The sequence below is a fragment of the Gracilinanus agilis genome, chromosome 5 (assembly GCF_016433145.1).
Source record: "Gracilinanus agilis isolate LMUSP501 chromosome 5, AgileGrace, whole genome shotgun sequence".
In the NCBI taxonomy this organism is placed as follows: domain Eukaryota; kingdom Metazoa; phylum Chordata; class Mammalia; order Didelphimorphia; family Didelphidae; genus Gracilinanus; species Gracilinanus agilis.
Window position 1 is genome coordinate 293,890,912 of NC_058134.1, and position 17,126 is coordinate 293,908,037.

Consider the following 17,126-nt stretch of genomic DNA (forward strand, 5'->3'; position numbering starts at 1 on the left):
GGTGGGGGGGTGGACCCCAAGGGAGGTGCCGGGGCTCGAGGCACCAGTCCGGTGTGCTGGGGACGGTCGGGGAGGCCTGCCTGGACCCCCGGCGCTGACGCCGTAGGAATGTCTCCGTAGGAAAGCCCTGCCCCGGAGCCACCCGCCCAGCACTGCTACACCCACAACGTCTCCAACCTGGATGTCCGACAGCTCTCGGCCCCACCCCCCGAGGAGCCCTCCCCGCCCCCTTCCCCCTCGGCTCCCTCCCCCGCCAGCCCCCCGGCAGAGCCCTCGGCTCCGTCGCCCCCACCGCCGGCGCCCTCCCCTCCCATGCCTGAAGCGGCCCGGCCCAAGCCCAGAGCCCGGCCCCCCGAGGAGGGCGAGGACGCCCGGCCACCCCGGCTCAAGAAGTGGAAGGGGCTTCGGTGGAAACGGTTACGGCTGCTGCTGACCATCCAGAAGGGTGGCGGACGACGGGAGGGCGAGCGGGAGGTGGCCGAGTTCATGGAACAGCTGGGCACGGCCCTCCGACCCGACAAGGTGCCCCGGGACCTCCGGCGCTGCTGCTTCTGCCACGAGGAAGGCGACGGGGCCACCGACGGGCCCGCGCGGCTCCTCAACCTGGACCTGGACCTGTGGGTCCACCTCAACTGCGCCCTGTGGTCCACGGAGGTCTACGAGACGCAGGGCGGCGCGCTGATGAACGTCGAGGGCGCCCTGCACCGGGGGCTCCTGACCAAGTGCTCGCTGTGCCAGCGCACGGGCGCCACCAACAGCTGCAACCGGCTGCGCTGCCCCAGCGTCTACCACTTCGCCTGCGCCATCCGGGCCAAGTGCATGTTCTTCAAGGACAAGACGATGCTGTGCCCCCTGCACAAGCTCAAGGGGCCCTGCGAGCAGGAGCTGAGCTCCTTCGCCGTCTTCCGGCGCGTCTACATCGAGCGCGACGAGGTCAAGCAGATCGCCAGCATCATCCAGCGCGGCGAGCGGCTGCACATGTTCCGGGTGGGGGGGCTGGTGTTCCACGCCATCGGGCAGCTCCTGCCCCACCAGATGGCCGACTTCCACAGCGCCACGGCCCTGTACCCCGTGGGCTACGAGGCGACGCGCATCTACTGGAGCCTGCGCACCAACAACCGGCGCTGCTGCTACCGCTGCTCCATCGTCGAGAACAACGGGCGGCCCGAGTTCATCGTCAAGGTCATGGAGCAGGGCTTGGAGGACCTGGTGTTCAGCGACGCGTCGCCCCAGGGTGAGCGGCGGCGGGGAGGGCCCTCCTCGGGCCCGTGCTGGGGCGCCCCGGCGTAGAGCCCGGGACGAAGCGTCCTCTGACGCCCGCTCATTTCTCTCTCAGCCGTGTGGAACCGGATCATCGAGCCGGTGGCCGCCATGCGCAAGGAGGCCGACATGCTTCGCTTATTCCCGGAGTATCTGAAGGGCGAGGAGCTCTTCGGCCTGACGGTGCACGCGGTCCTGCGAATCGCGGAGTCGGTGAGGCGGTGCGGGGCGAAGCGGGGGTGCTGGGCTGCGGGGCGAGGCGAGGGCTGCGGGGGGCCTGGGGCGGAGGGTTAGGCCCCTAGAGCTCCCGAGGCCTGGGCCATGCCCGATCGCTCACTGTGTCTGCAGCTGCCTGGGGTGGAAAGCTGTCACAACTATCTGTTCCGCTATGGCCGGCACCCGCTGATGGAACTGCCGCTTATGATCAACCCCACCGGCTGTGCCCGCTCTGAGCCCAAAATCCTCACCCACTACAAACGGTGAGCCTCTCTGTTGAGGGAGCACGAGGAGGCCTGAAGCCAGGGGAGAGGGGGGAGACCCAGGGTCATGGTGGGGAGGGAGGCCTCGGAAAGGCCGTTTGACTAGAGGAGATGGAACCAAGGGCTCCCCTCGGGGTGCCGTGTTCTTTTGGGGTTTGGGTGGGGGAGTGGGGAAGGCGTTGCTGAGAGGAGAAGGCAGCGGACAGGGATTTAATGGTGTGAGGGCTGAGGGAGCCAACAGTTCTTTCCCTTTCCCTCCTTCGCCTCGAGCCTAAAAGGGAGCCTCCATCAGCCCCTCCGGAACGCTAGTGGCCTCCTCCCCTAGGCTGAGGTGGCCCCAGGAATGATAATTGAAAGAATTTTCAAGCCACATTTGTATAGCATTTTATACTTTTTTTCCCAAAGCGCTTTCACATCCATTATCTCATTTGATCCTCACAACAACCTTATGAGGTAGGTAGGGCAGGTGGTATGACCCCCTTTTTTCAGATGAGAAAACTGAGACCCAGACAAGTTCACTGACTTGGCCAAGGTCACACACCAAGTCCGAGATGCAGCCAGGACTCGATCCCTGCTCTCTTGACTTGCTCAGTGCTTTTCCCTGTACCGTTAAGGGAGCCCAGCCCGCCAGCTGGGGCACAGGAAGGCAGAAACGGCTTTAAAGGAGTTCTGTCACCGCGCTTGGGCTGTGGTGGAGAAGAGCTGAAGGGCAGCTTGTGTGGCGGGGCAGGGGCGGGGAGGGGGCTGGCAGGAGTGGAAACCACGTTAGTCCTCCAGGCTCCCTGCGCTGCGGGAGGGGGCCCGAGTTCCGGATGGAGTCCGGATCCTGCGGGGAGAAGCCCTGGGCTGTGTGCGGGTGCGAGCACAGGGTTCCCCGTGTCAGGGAGCGAGAGGCGTCGGGCGACCTCGGGTTCTCTCGGCTCTTCTGTGCCCACCGGACGGGAGGCGCAGACGGAGCGCACCGCTGCCCGGGGCCTCGCCCCCCTCTCGCCCAGGCGGCGTCCCGGGGCTCGGTTCGGGGGCTCTGACTCGCCCTCTGTCCCGCCGCCCCCAGGCCTCACACCCTCAACAGCACCAGCATGTCCAAGGCCTACCAGAGCACCTTCACGGGAGAGACCAACACCCCGTACAGCAAGCAGTTCGTGCACTCCAAGTCGTCCCAGTACCGGCGGCTGCGCACCGAGTGGAAGAACAACGTGTACCTGGCTCGCTCCCGCATCCAGGGCCTGGGGCTCTACGCCGCCAAGGACCTGGAGAAGCACACCATGGTCATCGAGTACATCGGCACCATCATCCGCAACGAGGTGGCCAACCGCCGGGAGAAGATCTACGAGGAGCAGGTGGGCCCAGGGAGGGGCGCCGGGGCGGCGGGCGGGGGCGCCGGGGCGGGCGGACCCGGGCCACAGCCGTCCCTGTGTGTCTCCCCAGAATCGAGGCATCTACATGTTCCGCATAAACAACGAGCACGTGATCGATGCCACGCTGACCGGAGGGCCCGCCCGGTGAGAGAGGGAGGGACAGGGCGGGAGGGGCAGCCCGGGAGGGCCGGACCGACCGGACTGCAGACGCTGACCTCCGCGGGGCTCCTCTCTGGGTTCAGGTACATTAACCATTCGTGTGCCCCCAACTGTGTGGCAGAGGTGGTGACCTTCGACAAGGAGGATAAGATCATTATCATCTCCAGCCGGCGCATCCCCAAAGGAGAGGAGGTGAGAGGCTGCGGGGGACGGGTAGCACCGGGCCGACCGCCGGCCACCTCGCTTCAGGTGCCCCAAAGCCTGGCAGGGGCTGACCCTGTTCCTCTTCCCTCCTCAGCTGACCTATGACTATCAGTTTGACTTTGAGGATGATCAGCACAAGATCCCCTGTCACTGTGGAGCCTGGAACTGCCGCAAGTGGATGAACTAAGCTCAGAGGCCGCTGGGCAGGGAAAGCCCTCCAGAACCCTTCCCAGAAGGGTCAAAGGGGAAGAGAGCCAGGACCCAGAGCTGGGGCTGCTGGCTGATCCGAGCCCCAGGAGCAGGCAGGGGCCCAGGGCCCCGGGCCCCGGGGCACGTGCCCACCCTGGGCACCAGGGATGTCTTCCCTCCCCCACCACAGGCCCCAGGCTGGCCTATCTGCCCCCAGCCCCAGGAGCCGACGGACAGAAACAGCCATTGGGCATCTCAGGTTTGGGGGGTGGGGGGTCGGGTAGATAGGGGCTGGGGATGACCCGGCACCGTCCGGGAGGCAGCGGAGACGGTGAGAAGGGTGGCAGCTTGGGTCTCCCAGCCCCAGTGCTCCCACTGACTTCCCCAGCCCAACTCAAGGCTGCAAAGAGACTTGATTAAGCTTGACAATCCCAAAGGCTGGGTCCCCACACCTGGCCCTGCCCGCTGGGTCCTGTCCCCACTTCCTAATCCCCTCCTTCCCTTTCTCTCTGTCCCCCTCTTCTCCTTTGTGTCTCTCTGTCCCTCTTTCCATCTATCTCTTTCTGGGTTGTGTTTCCTTGTTTTCTCTCTGACAAATGCAACACGAACGGGAAAGAGGCACCCAGCTGCCCGGGTGGGGCGGGCAAGGCAGGCGAGCCGGGCAAGGAGACCCTGCACCCACACCTACCTCATTTAAGTGTCGGATTTTTTGCTGTTTTGAAATGTGAGACCCTCTCCCCAGCCCTCTAACCCCTCAACCCCCTGTCTGAATTGGGGGTAGAAGGGAGGGGAGGGAAAAAAGGAAAATATTTAGAAAAAAAAATCTGTTTTTAACTGTGGGCATGGGGTAGTGACTAGGGCTGATGGGAAGTGATGGGAGAGAGGGTGACCCCATGATCCCCTCAGAGGCTGGGCATCTCTCCCCATCTGAACAAGTTGGGAGGGGGAGGTGGGGTTGTTTCAGAACCAGGGTGTCCTTCTCTTGTACTCCCAACCCCATCATGAGCCCGGTGCCCCCCTCAGCCTCTCCCTGGAATTGGAGGGGAAAGAGGTTCTCTGAATTGTGTACCCATTCCCTGTGGGGCAGATTGGGGCCCAGAGCTCCCCACTTTCCCAGCCACCAAACTACTGCTGGTCTGGTGGGAAAGGGAGGTGTTGGGGGTAGGGGAGCTTAGTGTCATCGTGGGGAGGGTGGGGGGGTATTTATCTATTTATAAGCCGGATTGTATATAGTCATGTGGGGCATGGGGGGGCCAGCAGGAGGTGAAAACCCTCCCCTCTCCCCCCCACCCCCTGGGGAGAGCAAATGTAAAACTACTAATTTTTGTGCTTTATATATTCTATATAAATATATCTATTTTCTTTTTACAAAACCAGTTTATAAATGGTAGGGGGCGAGGGGAGGGACACCCGGAGCTCCCCTTGTGGGGGGGCTGCCCTCCATTATCCCAAACCTGCCGCTGGGCTCCTCACCCTCTGCCCCTCACTCCCCTGGCTGACTGCTATAAAGGGGAGGGGAGGGGACAGGGGCTGGGCTCAGTTTCCCCACTCCCACCCAGTTGTACAGTTGGACTTTTATAACGCACAAAAGTGAGCTGGCCCCTAAGGGAGCCAGAGGGTGACGGGTCCCCTCCCTCCTTTCTCTCCTATTCCCCCCCCCCTCCCTAAACTTGTGCTGCAGTTAATTAAACTTCTTCCTGAAGTGAGGGGGTGGGGTGGGAGGGGAGATGGGGCACGAAACTAACCCCTAGGCCCCTCTCTGGTAGGGAGCCATAAGTTTGAAGATGAAGTTTTTATTCAGTTCTCTCTTCTAGGGGCTGTGGGCAAAGGGCATTTTGTAATTATTTTAAAGAATCAGAAATTTGGAGCATGAGGATGAAGGTGATGCCAGTGGAGAGGGCTGGAGCAGGGAGCCTAGTCGCTGTTGTGTTTTTAGGTTTTGTTCCCCCCCCCCCTTTTTTTTTTAAAGTTTTTGTTTTGTGTTTTAACTTTGGACAGAAGGAGGTGACAGTGGGGTGGGGGGAGGCTTAAGTTCTTTAGGGAAAAAAGAAAAAAGCTGCTTCCTCAACTGTTAAAAGCTGCAAAGGTTTAAAAGAACCCCCTCCCACAAAGCCCTCCCTGTCCCTCCACACCACCCCCTCCCACAAAAGAGAAGCTGCTGTAAATAGACCAGGCAGCGCCAGGACCTGGGCTTCTCAGCCACCGTCCCCCTTCCCAGCCCCTCATTCCCCCTCCTCCCCAAACCACTGGATCCCTTCCCTCTTCCAAGGAGTTCCAGGCCCAGGCTGCAGGGAGTGGGGACCCCAAAGGGAGCAGCGTCGGGGCTGGGCCGGGGTGGGGGCAGACTTTGTAAGCATATGCTAGGTATCTGATAGTCCTTGTAGATCTTAGTGAAGAAACCTTATACCGTTTTTCATTTTTATATAAACTATAGCTCAGACCCAAGCTGCCAGGTTGGACTTTTGGTTTTTGGTTTGGTTTGGAGTTCCCCGCCTGTACAATTGCATCGGAAGCGCCCCCGCCGCCCCCGTGTCCGCCTTGTGGGTTGGTGCCCAGTGGCGCAGAGTCCGTTTCCGTCCCCATTGCCGGTGCCCCCCGCGGCGTCCCTCCCGTGAAGCCTCTGCTTTGTGTTGTGTTTGCTGTACAGCCAGGCCCGCCCTCCGGAGCCGCGGAGGAGGCGCGCCCCTGTCCGTGGCATGTTTTGTAGCGGCGACCCCTCGAACTGTACATAATTTATGTTGTGAGAGGCAAAGGGCAAGTTTGGGATTTTGCTTCTTCCAAGTTTGTTTTTAAAGGACAAATAAAAAAAAAAAGCATTTTAAATACACGCCGCCTGGACTCGCTCCGTAGCGCTGGGGCCCGCGCACGGCCGGGAAGGGAGGGAGAGGTGTGTGTGTGGGGGGGGTGGGAGACGGCGCCCCTTCGACCGCTCGCGGCCCGCGGCCGGAAGGGCGGAGGCTGCGCGCGCGCGCGCGCCCTCACGTGATGCGGGCGGAAATAAGGTGGTGACCGGAAATGACGCACAGGGCGGATCCGGGAAGAAGCGGCCCAGAGGGCACGAAAGGAACTGGCGCGGATCGGGATGGAGACGGTGAGAGGGAGAGCTGGAGGACTCGGCGGCGGGAACCTCCAGGGAGAGGGAGGCGGGGGGCGAGGACATCTGACCTGCCCCGGCTGTGACCCTGTCCAGGACCCCTGCCCTCTGGAGGGCAGGCCACCGTCTCGTCCCTAGACCCTGGGCCCTTTCTAGGAAGGGGCAGTCCCGGGCTCCTGGGGCAGACCTCCCGGCTCTGGGAACCTAGGCCAGGGGCCGCCTTTGCCAGCCCACACTCAGGCAAGGGCCTCTGGGAGGGCTCCCTTCCCACAGGAATCGTCTCATCCATCTCGTGTGAGCTGTTATTTCTCACTAACACCATCTCTTAAGAAAAGAAAAAGAAAAGCAAGCTGTAGTTTTTCCTTTTCCAAGAGGAAAACTGAGACACCCTCCAACACCCAAAAAGTGACACTAGAGGGACATCAACCCTGTAGATTTGGGAAAGGGCTCTTGACTGACTGGGAGTCAGGAGAACTGGGTTCAGATAACAGCTCTGCCATCAGTGAACTGACCTTGTTCATCTCTAGGTAGTTGGAGCCAATGATCCCCCAAAATCCTTGCAATTTTGAGAATCTGAAGTTCCCTGACAAGGGGCACATGGGAATGAAGGACTGTAATGCAACCAGCAGAGAGCTTGCATACTGTTTTAGCTAAATTGTCATCAGTCTAATTAATATGGCGTGAAAGCTAAGAAGAATTTGGCCATTATGAGAGGAGTATCCTCGGAAGAACCATAGCAATTGGATAACCGTCCTTTGCCTCTTCCCCAACCTGGAAAGTTCTTTTAAGTTCCTTAGAATGCCCTGCAAATGGCACAGTAACTTAATCTGTTCTCTTCTGCTTGATATTTTCTCCTAATTGACTCTTTGTAGCTCATGAATGATTGTATCAAATGAGAGAATATATGTAAAGCTGTTTGCAAACTTTAAAGCACTATATAAATCCTAGCTGTAATTATTTCTGCAAGTATCTTTGTTTAGGTTTACCTCTGAACATATCTATGACCAAATCTATACATATGTATAGATTATATTTGTTCAAATTCACTTTTCTTGTTACTGCCTTAAGTTTACATAGCAACTTTGTTCTCAAGCATATTCATAAGCCCTCTGTTATCTCAGTTCATACCATATCACTTCTGGGAGGTAAGAATGAGAAGAAATTATTGAGTAGTTTTTAAACGTGGAAAAAGTCATAAAGACGATAGTCACTTAGTGTGTGTTTGTGTCTATTTTATGTTTGTGTCTTTTCTTAGTGCAGCTTTCTCTGTCCATTGGTGTCACTGTTTACTTCTCTTTCATAATTTCTTTTAGTGATTCAAATAATCTGTGATCCTGTCCATATAAGTGTTGTTCACCAAAGAAGATTTTAGTTTTTTCATAGTTTAGCTGGATTTATAAGTTTTTCTGACAAAAAGGGATTTGTCACTTGGTAACCCACCCTTTTGGTGAGGAGTTTCTCTGAATTGACCTGAGCCAATCTAAGCTATTCTGTAGGTCTTGTCATTCTAATATAGCATCTTTGAAAATTCAAAGTTATAGTAATGTATTGAAGTAGGAAGTTTAATCAGAGTTCAGCAACAAATATTTATTGAGTACCAACCATGTGCCTTGGTTCTATGAGGGATATGGAGAAGTTGCGGCATCCTAGAGGTTACATTCTGGTTGTGGAGATATTTGTATGTGAAAAAAGTACCACAATACAAGGTAGTGTTTAAGTGCCAAGGTAGACGACTGCTATACTTTTTGTGTGAGCCATTCTTTGATCTTTATGTTTTATGGTCTCTATATTTTGAATATCTCTCCTGTGTACCTGTATGTATCTGCATCACTCAGCAACCTTCACATGCAAGTGACGAGATTTGTTCCAGTGGTGTTGCCAAAATGTCACATGTAGCCAACAAGTTGGCTTATGCTGCTAATAGCACAAATAGAAGGTTCTAGCTTCCTTTAGGGGTGAGGAGCTAACCTTTCAGCTTGCCTTAGTCCTTTGTCCACTAGCTAGCCATGAGACCCTAGTTAAGACCCTTAGCCTCAGGTTTCTGCATCAGCTCTTGGGGCAGAAGTATAGTTTTTGGAGCTATTCTCTGAGGGTGCTGAGTTGGTGCTGCTAGAGAAATCAGACTTAACTCCTTTTGGGTAACATTGATATTTTCTGGTGTCCCAAATTTTGAGAAGTATGAGAAGTATGAGGCTTGGTTACTCTCAGCAAGGAGAGGAGGCTATCACTGCCTTTTTCCCCTCTCTGTGCCCGTAGGATAAGGAAGCAAAGGCAATTAGTGTTTCTCTTGGCTTTGGGAGACTGGCTCATCAGGTGGTGCTAATGTGCAGGTCTGACCATTTCATTCTTCCCATTCAGTAAACTCCATTAGCTCCCAAGATTAGAGAGAAAATGTTTGTCTTTTAAAGCCCTGCATAACCTGACCCCTCCCTGCCTGCCTTCAAAGCTTTCTTACTTCTTATTGCCCTTCACAGTGACACCTGAACAAGACACTCCACCTCCCAACTCTGAGCATTTTCTCCGTCCTCCATGCCTATAATTGTCTTTCCTTGTCTTTACCTTCTGCTTTCTCTGGCTTTCTTCAAGCCTCAGCTAAAGTTCCATCTTCTGCAAGAAGTTTTCCATAATCTTAGCGCCTTCCCTCTGAGACTACCCCCTGTTATCCTCTACAGAGCTTGTATTGTAAGGCTTACATGAGATAGTTGTAAAGTGATTTAGCACATAGTAAAAGGTGCTTAATATTTATATTTAATATTATAATGAATATTATAATATTTATAATAATGCTTCTTATATCCCTGTTAGCACTTTGCAAAGTGTCTGGCACATAGTAGACACTTCATAAATGCTTGTCGACTATAGCTGAACTGACTAAAGGGATTGGGGAAAAGGCTTTTCGACTGCATAACATATTTTGTATTTGCCCTTGGGTTATTCATCTAATAGTGACTGATTGACTGCCAGTTGCCTTCTCCCAATGACAACTTGTCTGCATGATAGGGATTGAGTGGCACGATCCTGATGCTTAAGATAGTAGTTGGGGAAGGTAGTGGTATTCCACTGCCTATTTCTGAATTTCTGTAGCAGATTCTTTGGGAGCCAAGCCTAACCCTAGACTTTGGGCCACCTTCTCAGAAGTTTTTGGAGCCTCCCCTAAACTTAAAATCTCTGGTGTCAGTTTTGAAGCCTTACCTTTTTTTTTTTTATAAAGACATACTTTATTGCTGGGGAAGGGGCATACACAGATACTACAAGATACACAACTAGGTTAGTAGATCCTGAGTGTGCATTTGTTCTTCCAGGTCACTATTCCGGAGAGTGGTATGGAAAAATGCACCCCATCTCTGGAAGGTAATATATTTCATCATGATATACTCACAGAAGAATGAGTGAGTCTATGAGAAGCAGTAGCCACACTGTAATTTGACTTCAGTTAATAGTTTTACTTCTTTCCCATTGTACATGCTAGGGATATCAAGGTTAAACTAAAAGCCAGAGATGCTAGGCTACGTCCTAAGAATTAGAAACAATTGCTTATGTAAAGAACAATAGGAATAAGTTTGGGCTCATAGTGATGCTTATAAGATTGTCATAAGAGATTTAGAAAATTAGAGAGCAGGATTTATTGATTATTTAGTTTGCTGGGTAGAGTTCTGAACTGTTATCAGTGAAAGGGCTATAGGATGGAAGACACCACATTCCAGAATTCCCCGTTATCTATTAGAAATCCCAGAGCCTTGGAAATAAGTTTGTGTGATAATACATGTATAACCCAGATTGAATTGGTTGCCAGCTCATGGAGCAGGGAGAGAAGAAGGGAGGGATACAGTTTAGATCATCTAACTTTGGAAAACTTGTGGAAATTTGTTATTACATGTAATTGGTAAAAAACAATTAATTTTCATTAATTGAAAATCCCAGAACCAGAAACCACTAACCTTTTGTCACCTAGTATATACAATTAGATTCTCCTTGAGTGTGTGCCCCCAAATCTGGGATGGGCTACTAGAAGCTCCTGGCTTCTCAGGTTGGAAATAGAAAGATTAGAAATATAGTACTGTAAGATAAAAAATTAATATCCATATACTTCAAGTATTATATTTTTATAAGGATTTATTAATAATAACTTGAAGAAAAGGATAGTGATAGCCTGAGCAAAGAAGAGGATCCCAGACGCATGGCACAGGAGAGAGCAAGGAGGAGAACATGGGAAGAAGAGTGCAAAGGCTGGGTTGCAGCAAACTTATTTACAAAACTTGAAAGGAAGGAAAGTGGGGAATGTAACTCAAGGAATTCTGGGGAAAATAAGGGAATTCTGGGAAACATAGTCCTAGGGTACACAATTCTATTTACACAGTACTGAAATCTAAGGCATAGAGATTAGCATTCTTAAAGTAATCCCAAACAAGATTTGCCAATCCAGAAAGTACCTTGTCTGCAACTTTTAGTCTTAGAGAATTGCCTGGTAGGTTAAGGGACTTGCCTGGGACCACACAGCCAGTACTTGTTAGAGGTAGAATTGACCCCAGGACTTTCAGGCCAATCCTCTATCTACTATGCCACCCTGCCTCTTTAGCACTGAAAAATTTAAAAGGGGTAGAAGGAAAGGTAGATACACAAATAACTGATAATGAAGGAGTGGTGCAGGAAATGTATCATGTGAACTTGAGATACCACTTTGATTTGATGGGATAAGAGGGAAGAGTTTTCCTAGAGGAACTGATACCTAAATTGAGTTTTAAAGAAAGGTATAGGGGCAGCTGGGTAGCTCAGTGGATTGAGAGTCAGGTCTAGAGACAGGAGGTCCTAGGTTCAAATCTGGCCTCAGACACTTCCCAGCTGTGTGACCCTGGGCAAGTCACTTGACCCCCATTGCCCACCCTTACCACTCTTCTACCTAGGAGCCAATACACAGAAGTTGAGGGGAAAGAAAGAAAGGAAGGAAGGAAGGAAGGAAGGAAGGAAGGAAGGAAGGAAGGAAGGAAGGAAGGAAGGAAGGAGATTTTCAGCATTAAAAGATGGAATAGAGAATTGATCTAAACAGGAAGAACAGTAGAAATTTGGAGAGGAGTGAAGGAAGGATCAGAAGAGAAGAGAGGCCAGTTTTGCTTGAAAGTAAAGTATAAGAAAATGGGTACTATGAAATAGTACTAGAAAGATTGGTTGGAGAGTGAAAGGTTGTTGGGGGGCCAGGGGCAACAGTGTGAAAATTGAATTGAGAGTAAGGAGGTTCCAAATATGTTCCACCTTGAAGCTACATTGGACTTCCTATACCTACTTATGCTAGCCTCAGGGGCTCTAGAGGCTCTTGGGGTTTTGAACAAGGGCTGGGGATTAAGGACTGAGGCAGCTCTCTTCCTTATGTTTAAAAAATAAACATCTACCCACCAGCCTGGAATTGAATTGATAAGTCAGCCAATCACATTCCCATCAAAAGCTCTCTGAAGCATCACAAGACTTAGCAATTATTCTCTTCAAGGAGAACTAGAAGAAATGAGCAGAAGTTATGCTGAAAAAACACAAGAGATTGTCCTAGAGAGTAGATTATTCTCTACTTGATGGCAATGGGTATAGGTCTGCTGAAAGACAATGAAATTGTCTCTAACTGTGGAGACTTGAGAATTAGCTGGGAGCAAGAAGAGCAAGGCAGATGTAATGGGGAGGGGTTCATGGAGAACAACCTTAGAGGTTTGGGAAACCATGGCCTTCAAGCATACATTATTCCTCTGACTGAAAGGTGGGTGCTCACAGCAGCAGGGATGAAGGGGAAACACTAATCCCTTCATGCTCTGCAGAGACCCCAGAATCCAACAGTGCTGTCTATACCTGCTTCATGAAATCCCATCGATGCTATGATTTGATCCCCACAAGCTCCAAACTAGTTGTCTTTGATACCTCCCTGCAGGTAAGTGAGTCCTTTTTTATGTCCTATTCCATGCCATCAATTGTAGAGCTACCCTTTTTTTATTTAAAATTTTATTTTTTAGAAAAAAATTTTTTCATGGTTCCATGATTCACGTTCTTACTCTCCCCTCCACGCACACACCTCCTGTAGCCGACAAGCATTTTCACTGGTTTCCTATTTCCATATTATTGATAATTGCACTAGGGTGGTCGTTTAGAGTCTGCATCCCAAATCATGTCTGCATCAACCCATGTGTTCAAGCAGTTGTTTTTCTTCTGTGTAAGTTTCCTGTAGTTCTTCCTCTGAATGTGGGTAGTGTTCTTTTCCATAAACCCCTCAGAATTGTCCTGGGTCATTGCATTGCTGCTAGTACAGAAGTCCATTACATTCATTTCTACCACAGTGTATCAGTCTCTGTGTACAATGTTCTGCTCCTTTCACTCTGCATCAGTTCCCGGAGGTCATTCTGGTTCACATGGAATTCCTCCAGTTTATTATTCCTTTGAGCACAATAGTATTCCATCACCAACAGATAACACAATTTGTTCAGCCATTCCCCAATTGAAGGGCATACTCTTGTTTCCCAGTTTTTTGCCACCACAAAGAGCGCAGCTATAAATATTTTTGCACGTGTCTTTTTCCCTATGATCTCTTTTTTTTTTTAACATTTAATAATATTTATTTTTTAGAAAAGTTAACATGGTTACATGATTCATGCACTTACTTTCCCCTTCACCCCTCCCCTCCATAGCTGATGTGCATTTCCACTGGTTTTAACATGTGTCATTGATCAAGACCTATTTCCAAATTGTTGATAGTTGCATTGGTGTGCTAGTTTCGAGTCTACATCCCCAATCATGTCTGCCTCAATCCATGTGTTCAAGCAGTTGCTTTTCTTCTGTGTTTCCACTCCTATAGTTCTTCCTCTGGATGTGGGTAGTGTTCTTTACCATAAATCCCTCAGAATTGTCCTGGGTCATTGCTTTGCTGCTAGTACAGAAGTCCATTACGTTCTATTTTACCACAGTGTATTGGTCTCTATGTACAATGTTCTTCTGGCTCTGCTCCTTTCACTCTGCATCAATTCCTGGAGGTCTTTTCAGTTCACATTGAATTCCTCCAATTTATTATTCCTTTGTGCACAATGGTATTCCATCACCAGCATATACCACAATTTGTTCAACCATTCCCCAATTGAAGGGCATACCCTCGTTTTCCAGTTTTTTTGCAACCACAAAAAGCGCGGCTATAAATATTTTCATACAAGTCTGTTTATCTATGATCTCTTTGGGGTACAAACCCAACAATGGTATGGCTGGATCAAGGGGCAGGCAATCTTTTATAGCCCTTCGAGCATAGTTTCCAAATTGCCTTCCAGAATGGCTGGATCAGTTCACAACTCTACCAGCAATGCATTAATGTCCCAATTTTGCCACATCCCCTCCAGCATTCATTACTCTCCCCTTCTTTCATTTTAGCCAATCTGCTAGGTGTGAGGTGATACCTCAGAGTTGTTTTGATTTGCATTTCTTATAGAGCTACTCTTCTCCTTCACCTTTATGCTTCTTATCCTTATTCTCCAGTTTCTGCCTCTGTGACTCTTCTCTATTATCCATTCCCTACTTGCAGGTAAAGAAAGCCTTCTTTGCTCTCGTCACAAACGGAGTTCGGGCAGCTCCATTATGGGACAGCAAGAAACAGAGCTTTGTGGGTAAGCAAAGGTTTACAGGACAGATGATGTCATCATTCTAAGCATGGCAGGAAGTTGAGGGTGGGCTCTTGGGATTCCCTCATCTGAGGGCTGTGGGGAAAGTAGTACAATTGCTAAGTGTCCATTTGGCTTCCAGGCATGTTGACCATCACTGACTTCATCAATATTTTACACCGTTACTACAAGTCAGCCTTGGTGAGGAACCCACAGCCCATTAATTCTTTTTTTTTTTTTTTTTTTTTTTTAATTTTTTTAAACCCTTACCTTCCGTCTTGGAGTCAATACTGTGTATTGGCTCCAAGGCAGAAGAGTGGTAAGGGTGGGCAATGGGGGTCAAGTGACTTGCCCAGGGTCACACAGGTGTCAATTCTGACACCATAGTCAGGTGCCACTGATTCCTCTTTAATTCCCATCTACAAATCCTGCCACCAATTTCCCGCTGTGTTTTGTGGCCTCGGGCTGGTTTCTCCATGGGGTGCACAGTTCTCGTCCCCTGCTCCACCTCCCAGGAAACAAGTTGTCAGAGGGCTAATGGAACAGAATGATAGAACCCTGTTGCCTCTATTCCAGGTACAGATCTATGAGTTGGAAGAACACAAGATAGAAACCTGGAGAGGTTCGTAGTAAGGGTCACAGGGAGCAGTGGGGTGGAACATTTCCTTGGGAAACTATTTTCTTTGGTGGCACTTTATGTATAAATCATCTTTTCTCCTCTCAGAGGTGTACCTTCAGGACTCCTTTAAACCTCTTGTTTGCATCTCTCCTAATGCCAGGTGAGCTGCCATCTGCTTTTCCAGAATGGAAAAGTGTCATTGTCATCAAAAGAACCCCAGAAGGGAAAGTGGGGAGTGGTGACCCCATACATACATGCCTTGGGGGTGGTCTGACCTTGTTTACTATAGGCTACAACTAGAGCTGATCATTTACCCCTCCCTTCCATAGTCTTTTTGATGCTGTTTCCTCACTGATCCGAAATAAGATCCATAGGCTACCAGTCATTGACCCTGATTCTGGCAACACCTTATATATCCTCACCCACAAACGTATCCTCAAGTTCCTCAAGCTCTTTGTAAGTGCTACTTTTCTCCAACTTCTCCTACCACTATATGTATTGCACTCAAGCCCAGCTGGGCTGGGTTGGGGGGGTTTGTGTGTGGGGTCTATCTGGAAGACCTGGCAGTCTGGTTGATGGTCTCCCCACCCCAGATTGCAGAATTCCCCAAGCCAGAGTTCATGTCTAAGTCTCTGAAGGAGCTCCAAATAGGCACTTACGCCAATATTGCTCTGGTGCGGACCACCACACCTGTCTACGTTGCACTGGGCATCTTTGTTCAGCACCGGGTTTCTGCTTTGCCTGTGGTAGATGAGAAAGGTAAGGAATTGGAGAGGGAGAAAGGGAGGGGTAGGGGGAAGTGTGTGTCCCCGGGGGTGTCCCATGGGCAAGGAAGGGGGTTTGATTTCTGGATCCCTGGCTCTTCTGGTTAAGGTATCCCTATTCTCACAGGGCGTGTGGTGGACATCTACTCCAAGTTTGATGTCATTGTGAGTGACTTCAGAGGGACCAGTGGTAGGGAAAAGGAAGGGGGGATTTGGGAATGTGGGAAGGAGAAGGAGGGAATTCTTTTGGGGGGATTTAGGGGCTTTGTTGACTTACCGGCTTCTATATCCTGATGTGAGAAAAGATTTGAGTCCCTCCCTGACTGAGTGTGGCCTGGGAGATGACTTGGTACTCAATTTCTGATGGGGTGGAATGGAATTGGGTCTGGGGAAATGGAAACCATGCTTTTGGGTCTCTTTGCCTTCATTTTCTCAGAACTTGGCAGCAGAAAAGACCTATAACAACTTGGATATATCTGTGACAAAAGCACTACAGCATCGATCCCACTATTTTGAGGGAGTACTCAAATGCTACCAGCATGAAACTCTGGAGACCATCATTAACCGCCTGGTGGAAGCCGAGGTGGGGCAGAAAAATCAAGAGACTTAGGAATGAAGGGAAAACCATGACTACTTAAATGGGAGGCTTGGAAATAGGGAAGGGGATAATGAAAGTTACCTCATTGAGAAGAGACTGAAAATTCTCTCCCTTTTTCCCTTGCCATCCTTTGCCAGGTTCACCGTCTGGTGGTTGTGGAAGAAAACAATGTGGTAAAGGGCATTGTGTCACTTTCTGACATACTGCAGGCTTTGGTGCTCACAGGTGGAGAGAAGCCCTGAGCTGATTTGGAAGGAATGCATGGAGGATGGGTGGCACTATGCCCACTCCCTGCCATAGAAGTACCTCTGATCAATTGGATGGGATACTAGAGTCTGATCCCTTTTCTGAAGCTTACCTGCTAACCCTACCTTACAGAGAGGGTAGAAAGGGGTAGAGAAACGTAGGAAATCCACACAGACTTAGAAGGAATAACCTCTAGTCCCCTGCCTGAACTAGGGGCAAAATGCCCCCATCCTCAGTAATTCTGATCTCTAAGAGATCCCCAGGCCTCTCTCAGCAAACACCCTGCTCCTGTCTCCTGAGATAATGCACCATGAAACTACAAAAATGTTTTTATTTTTTCTGCTACAAAAGGAGTTGATGGAGGAGTAGGCAACAAAGTGCCATTTCCTCCTATAATGATGTCGTGGGGGAGTGCAGCCTTTGGATTCCAGCTCTCTTCCCTGCTGTGCTTCCCATGGCTTGAAGAGTCGGAAAGGGAAGTTCAGGGTGGCTAGTTAAGACTTATTTTTCCTAGTGATTCCAATTAAAATGACAAGGATGCCCATA

The 17,126-nt window shown here is 50.4% G+C and overlaps 2 protein-coding genes across 3 annotated transcripts in view; both read left to right on the forward strand.

The window, feature by feature from the left end:
* Positions 1 to 6,476, forward strand: part of KMT2D (lysine methyltransferase 2D) — a 27,850-nt gene extending 21,374 nt beyond the window's left edge. The window contains exons 35-41 of the mRNA XM_044679260.1: positions 126 to 1,234; positions 1,337 to 1,473; positions 1,609 to 1,739; positions 2,794 to 3,079; positions 3,168 to 3,241; positions 3,340 to 3,448; positions 3,555 to 6,476. Coding sequence (XP_044535195.1) covers positions 126 to 1,234; positions 1,337 to 1,473; positions 1,609 to 1,739; positions 2,794 to 3,079; positions 3,168 to 3,241; positions 3,340 to 3,448; positions 3,555 to 3,647 — 1,939 coding nt within the window. The 3' untranslated portion in view covers positions 3,648 to 6,476. The remainder of the gene's footprint in view (positions 1 to 125; positions 1,235 to 1,336; positions 1,474 to 1,608; positions 1,740 to 2,793; positions 3,080 to 3,167; positions 3,242 to 3,339; positions 3,449 to 3,554) is intronic.
* A 188-nt stretch (positions 6,477 to 6,664) lies between these two features.
* PRKAG1 (protein kinase AMP-activated non-catalytic subunit gamma 1) lies at positions 6,665 to 17,126 on the forward strand. 2 transcript variants are annotated; one of them, XM_044677795.1, is made up of 12 exons: positions 6,665 to 7,037; positions 10,046 to 10,094; positions 12,539 to 12,648; positions 14,278 to 14,359; positions 14,496 to 14,554; positions 14,930 to 14,975; positions 15,078 to 15,132; positions 15,302 to 15,428; positions 15,566 to 15,731; positions 15,864 to 15,901; positions 16,173 to 16,319; positions 16,472 to 17,126. In XM_044677795.1, exons 2-12 carry the CDS (start codon positions 10,067 to 10,069, stop codon positions 16,574 to 16,576), a joined length of 963 nt encoding a protein of 320 aa, XP_044533730.1. In that variant the 5' UTR covers positions 6,665 to 7,037; positions 10,046 to 10,066; the 3' UTR covers positions 16,577 to 17,126. The 2 variants fall into 2 exon arrangements, with proteins under 2 accessions (XP_044533730.1, XP_044533729.1); XM_044677794.1 differs by having other exon boundaries at positions 6,672 to 6,740.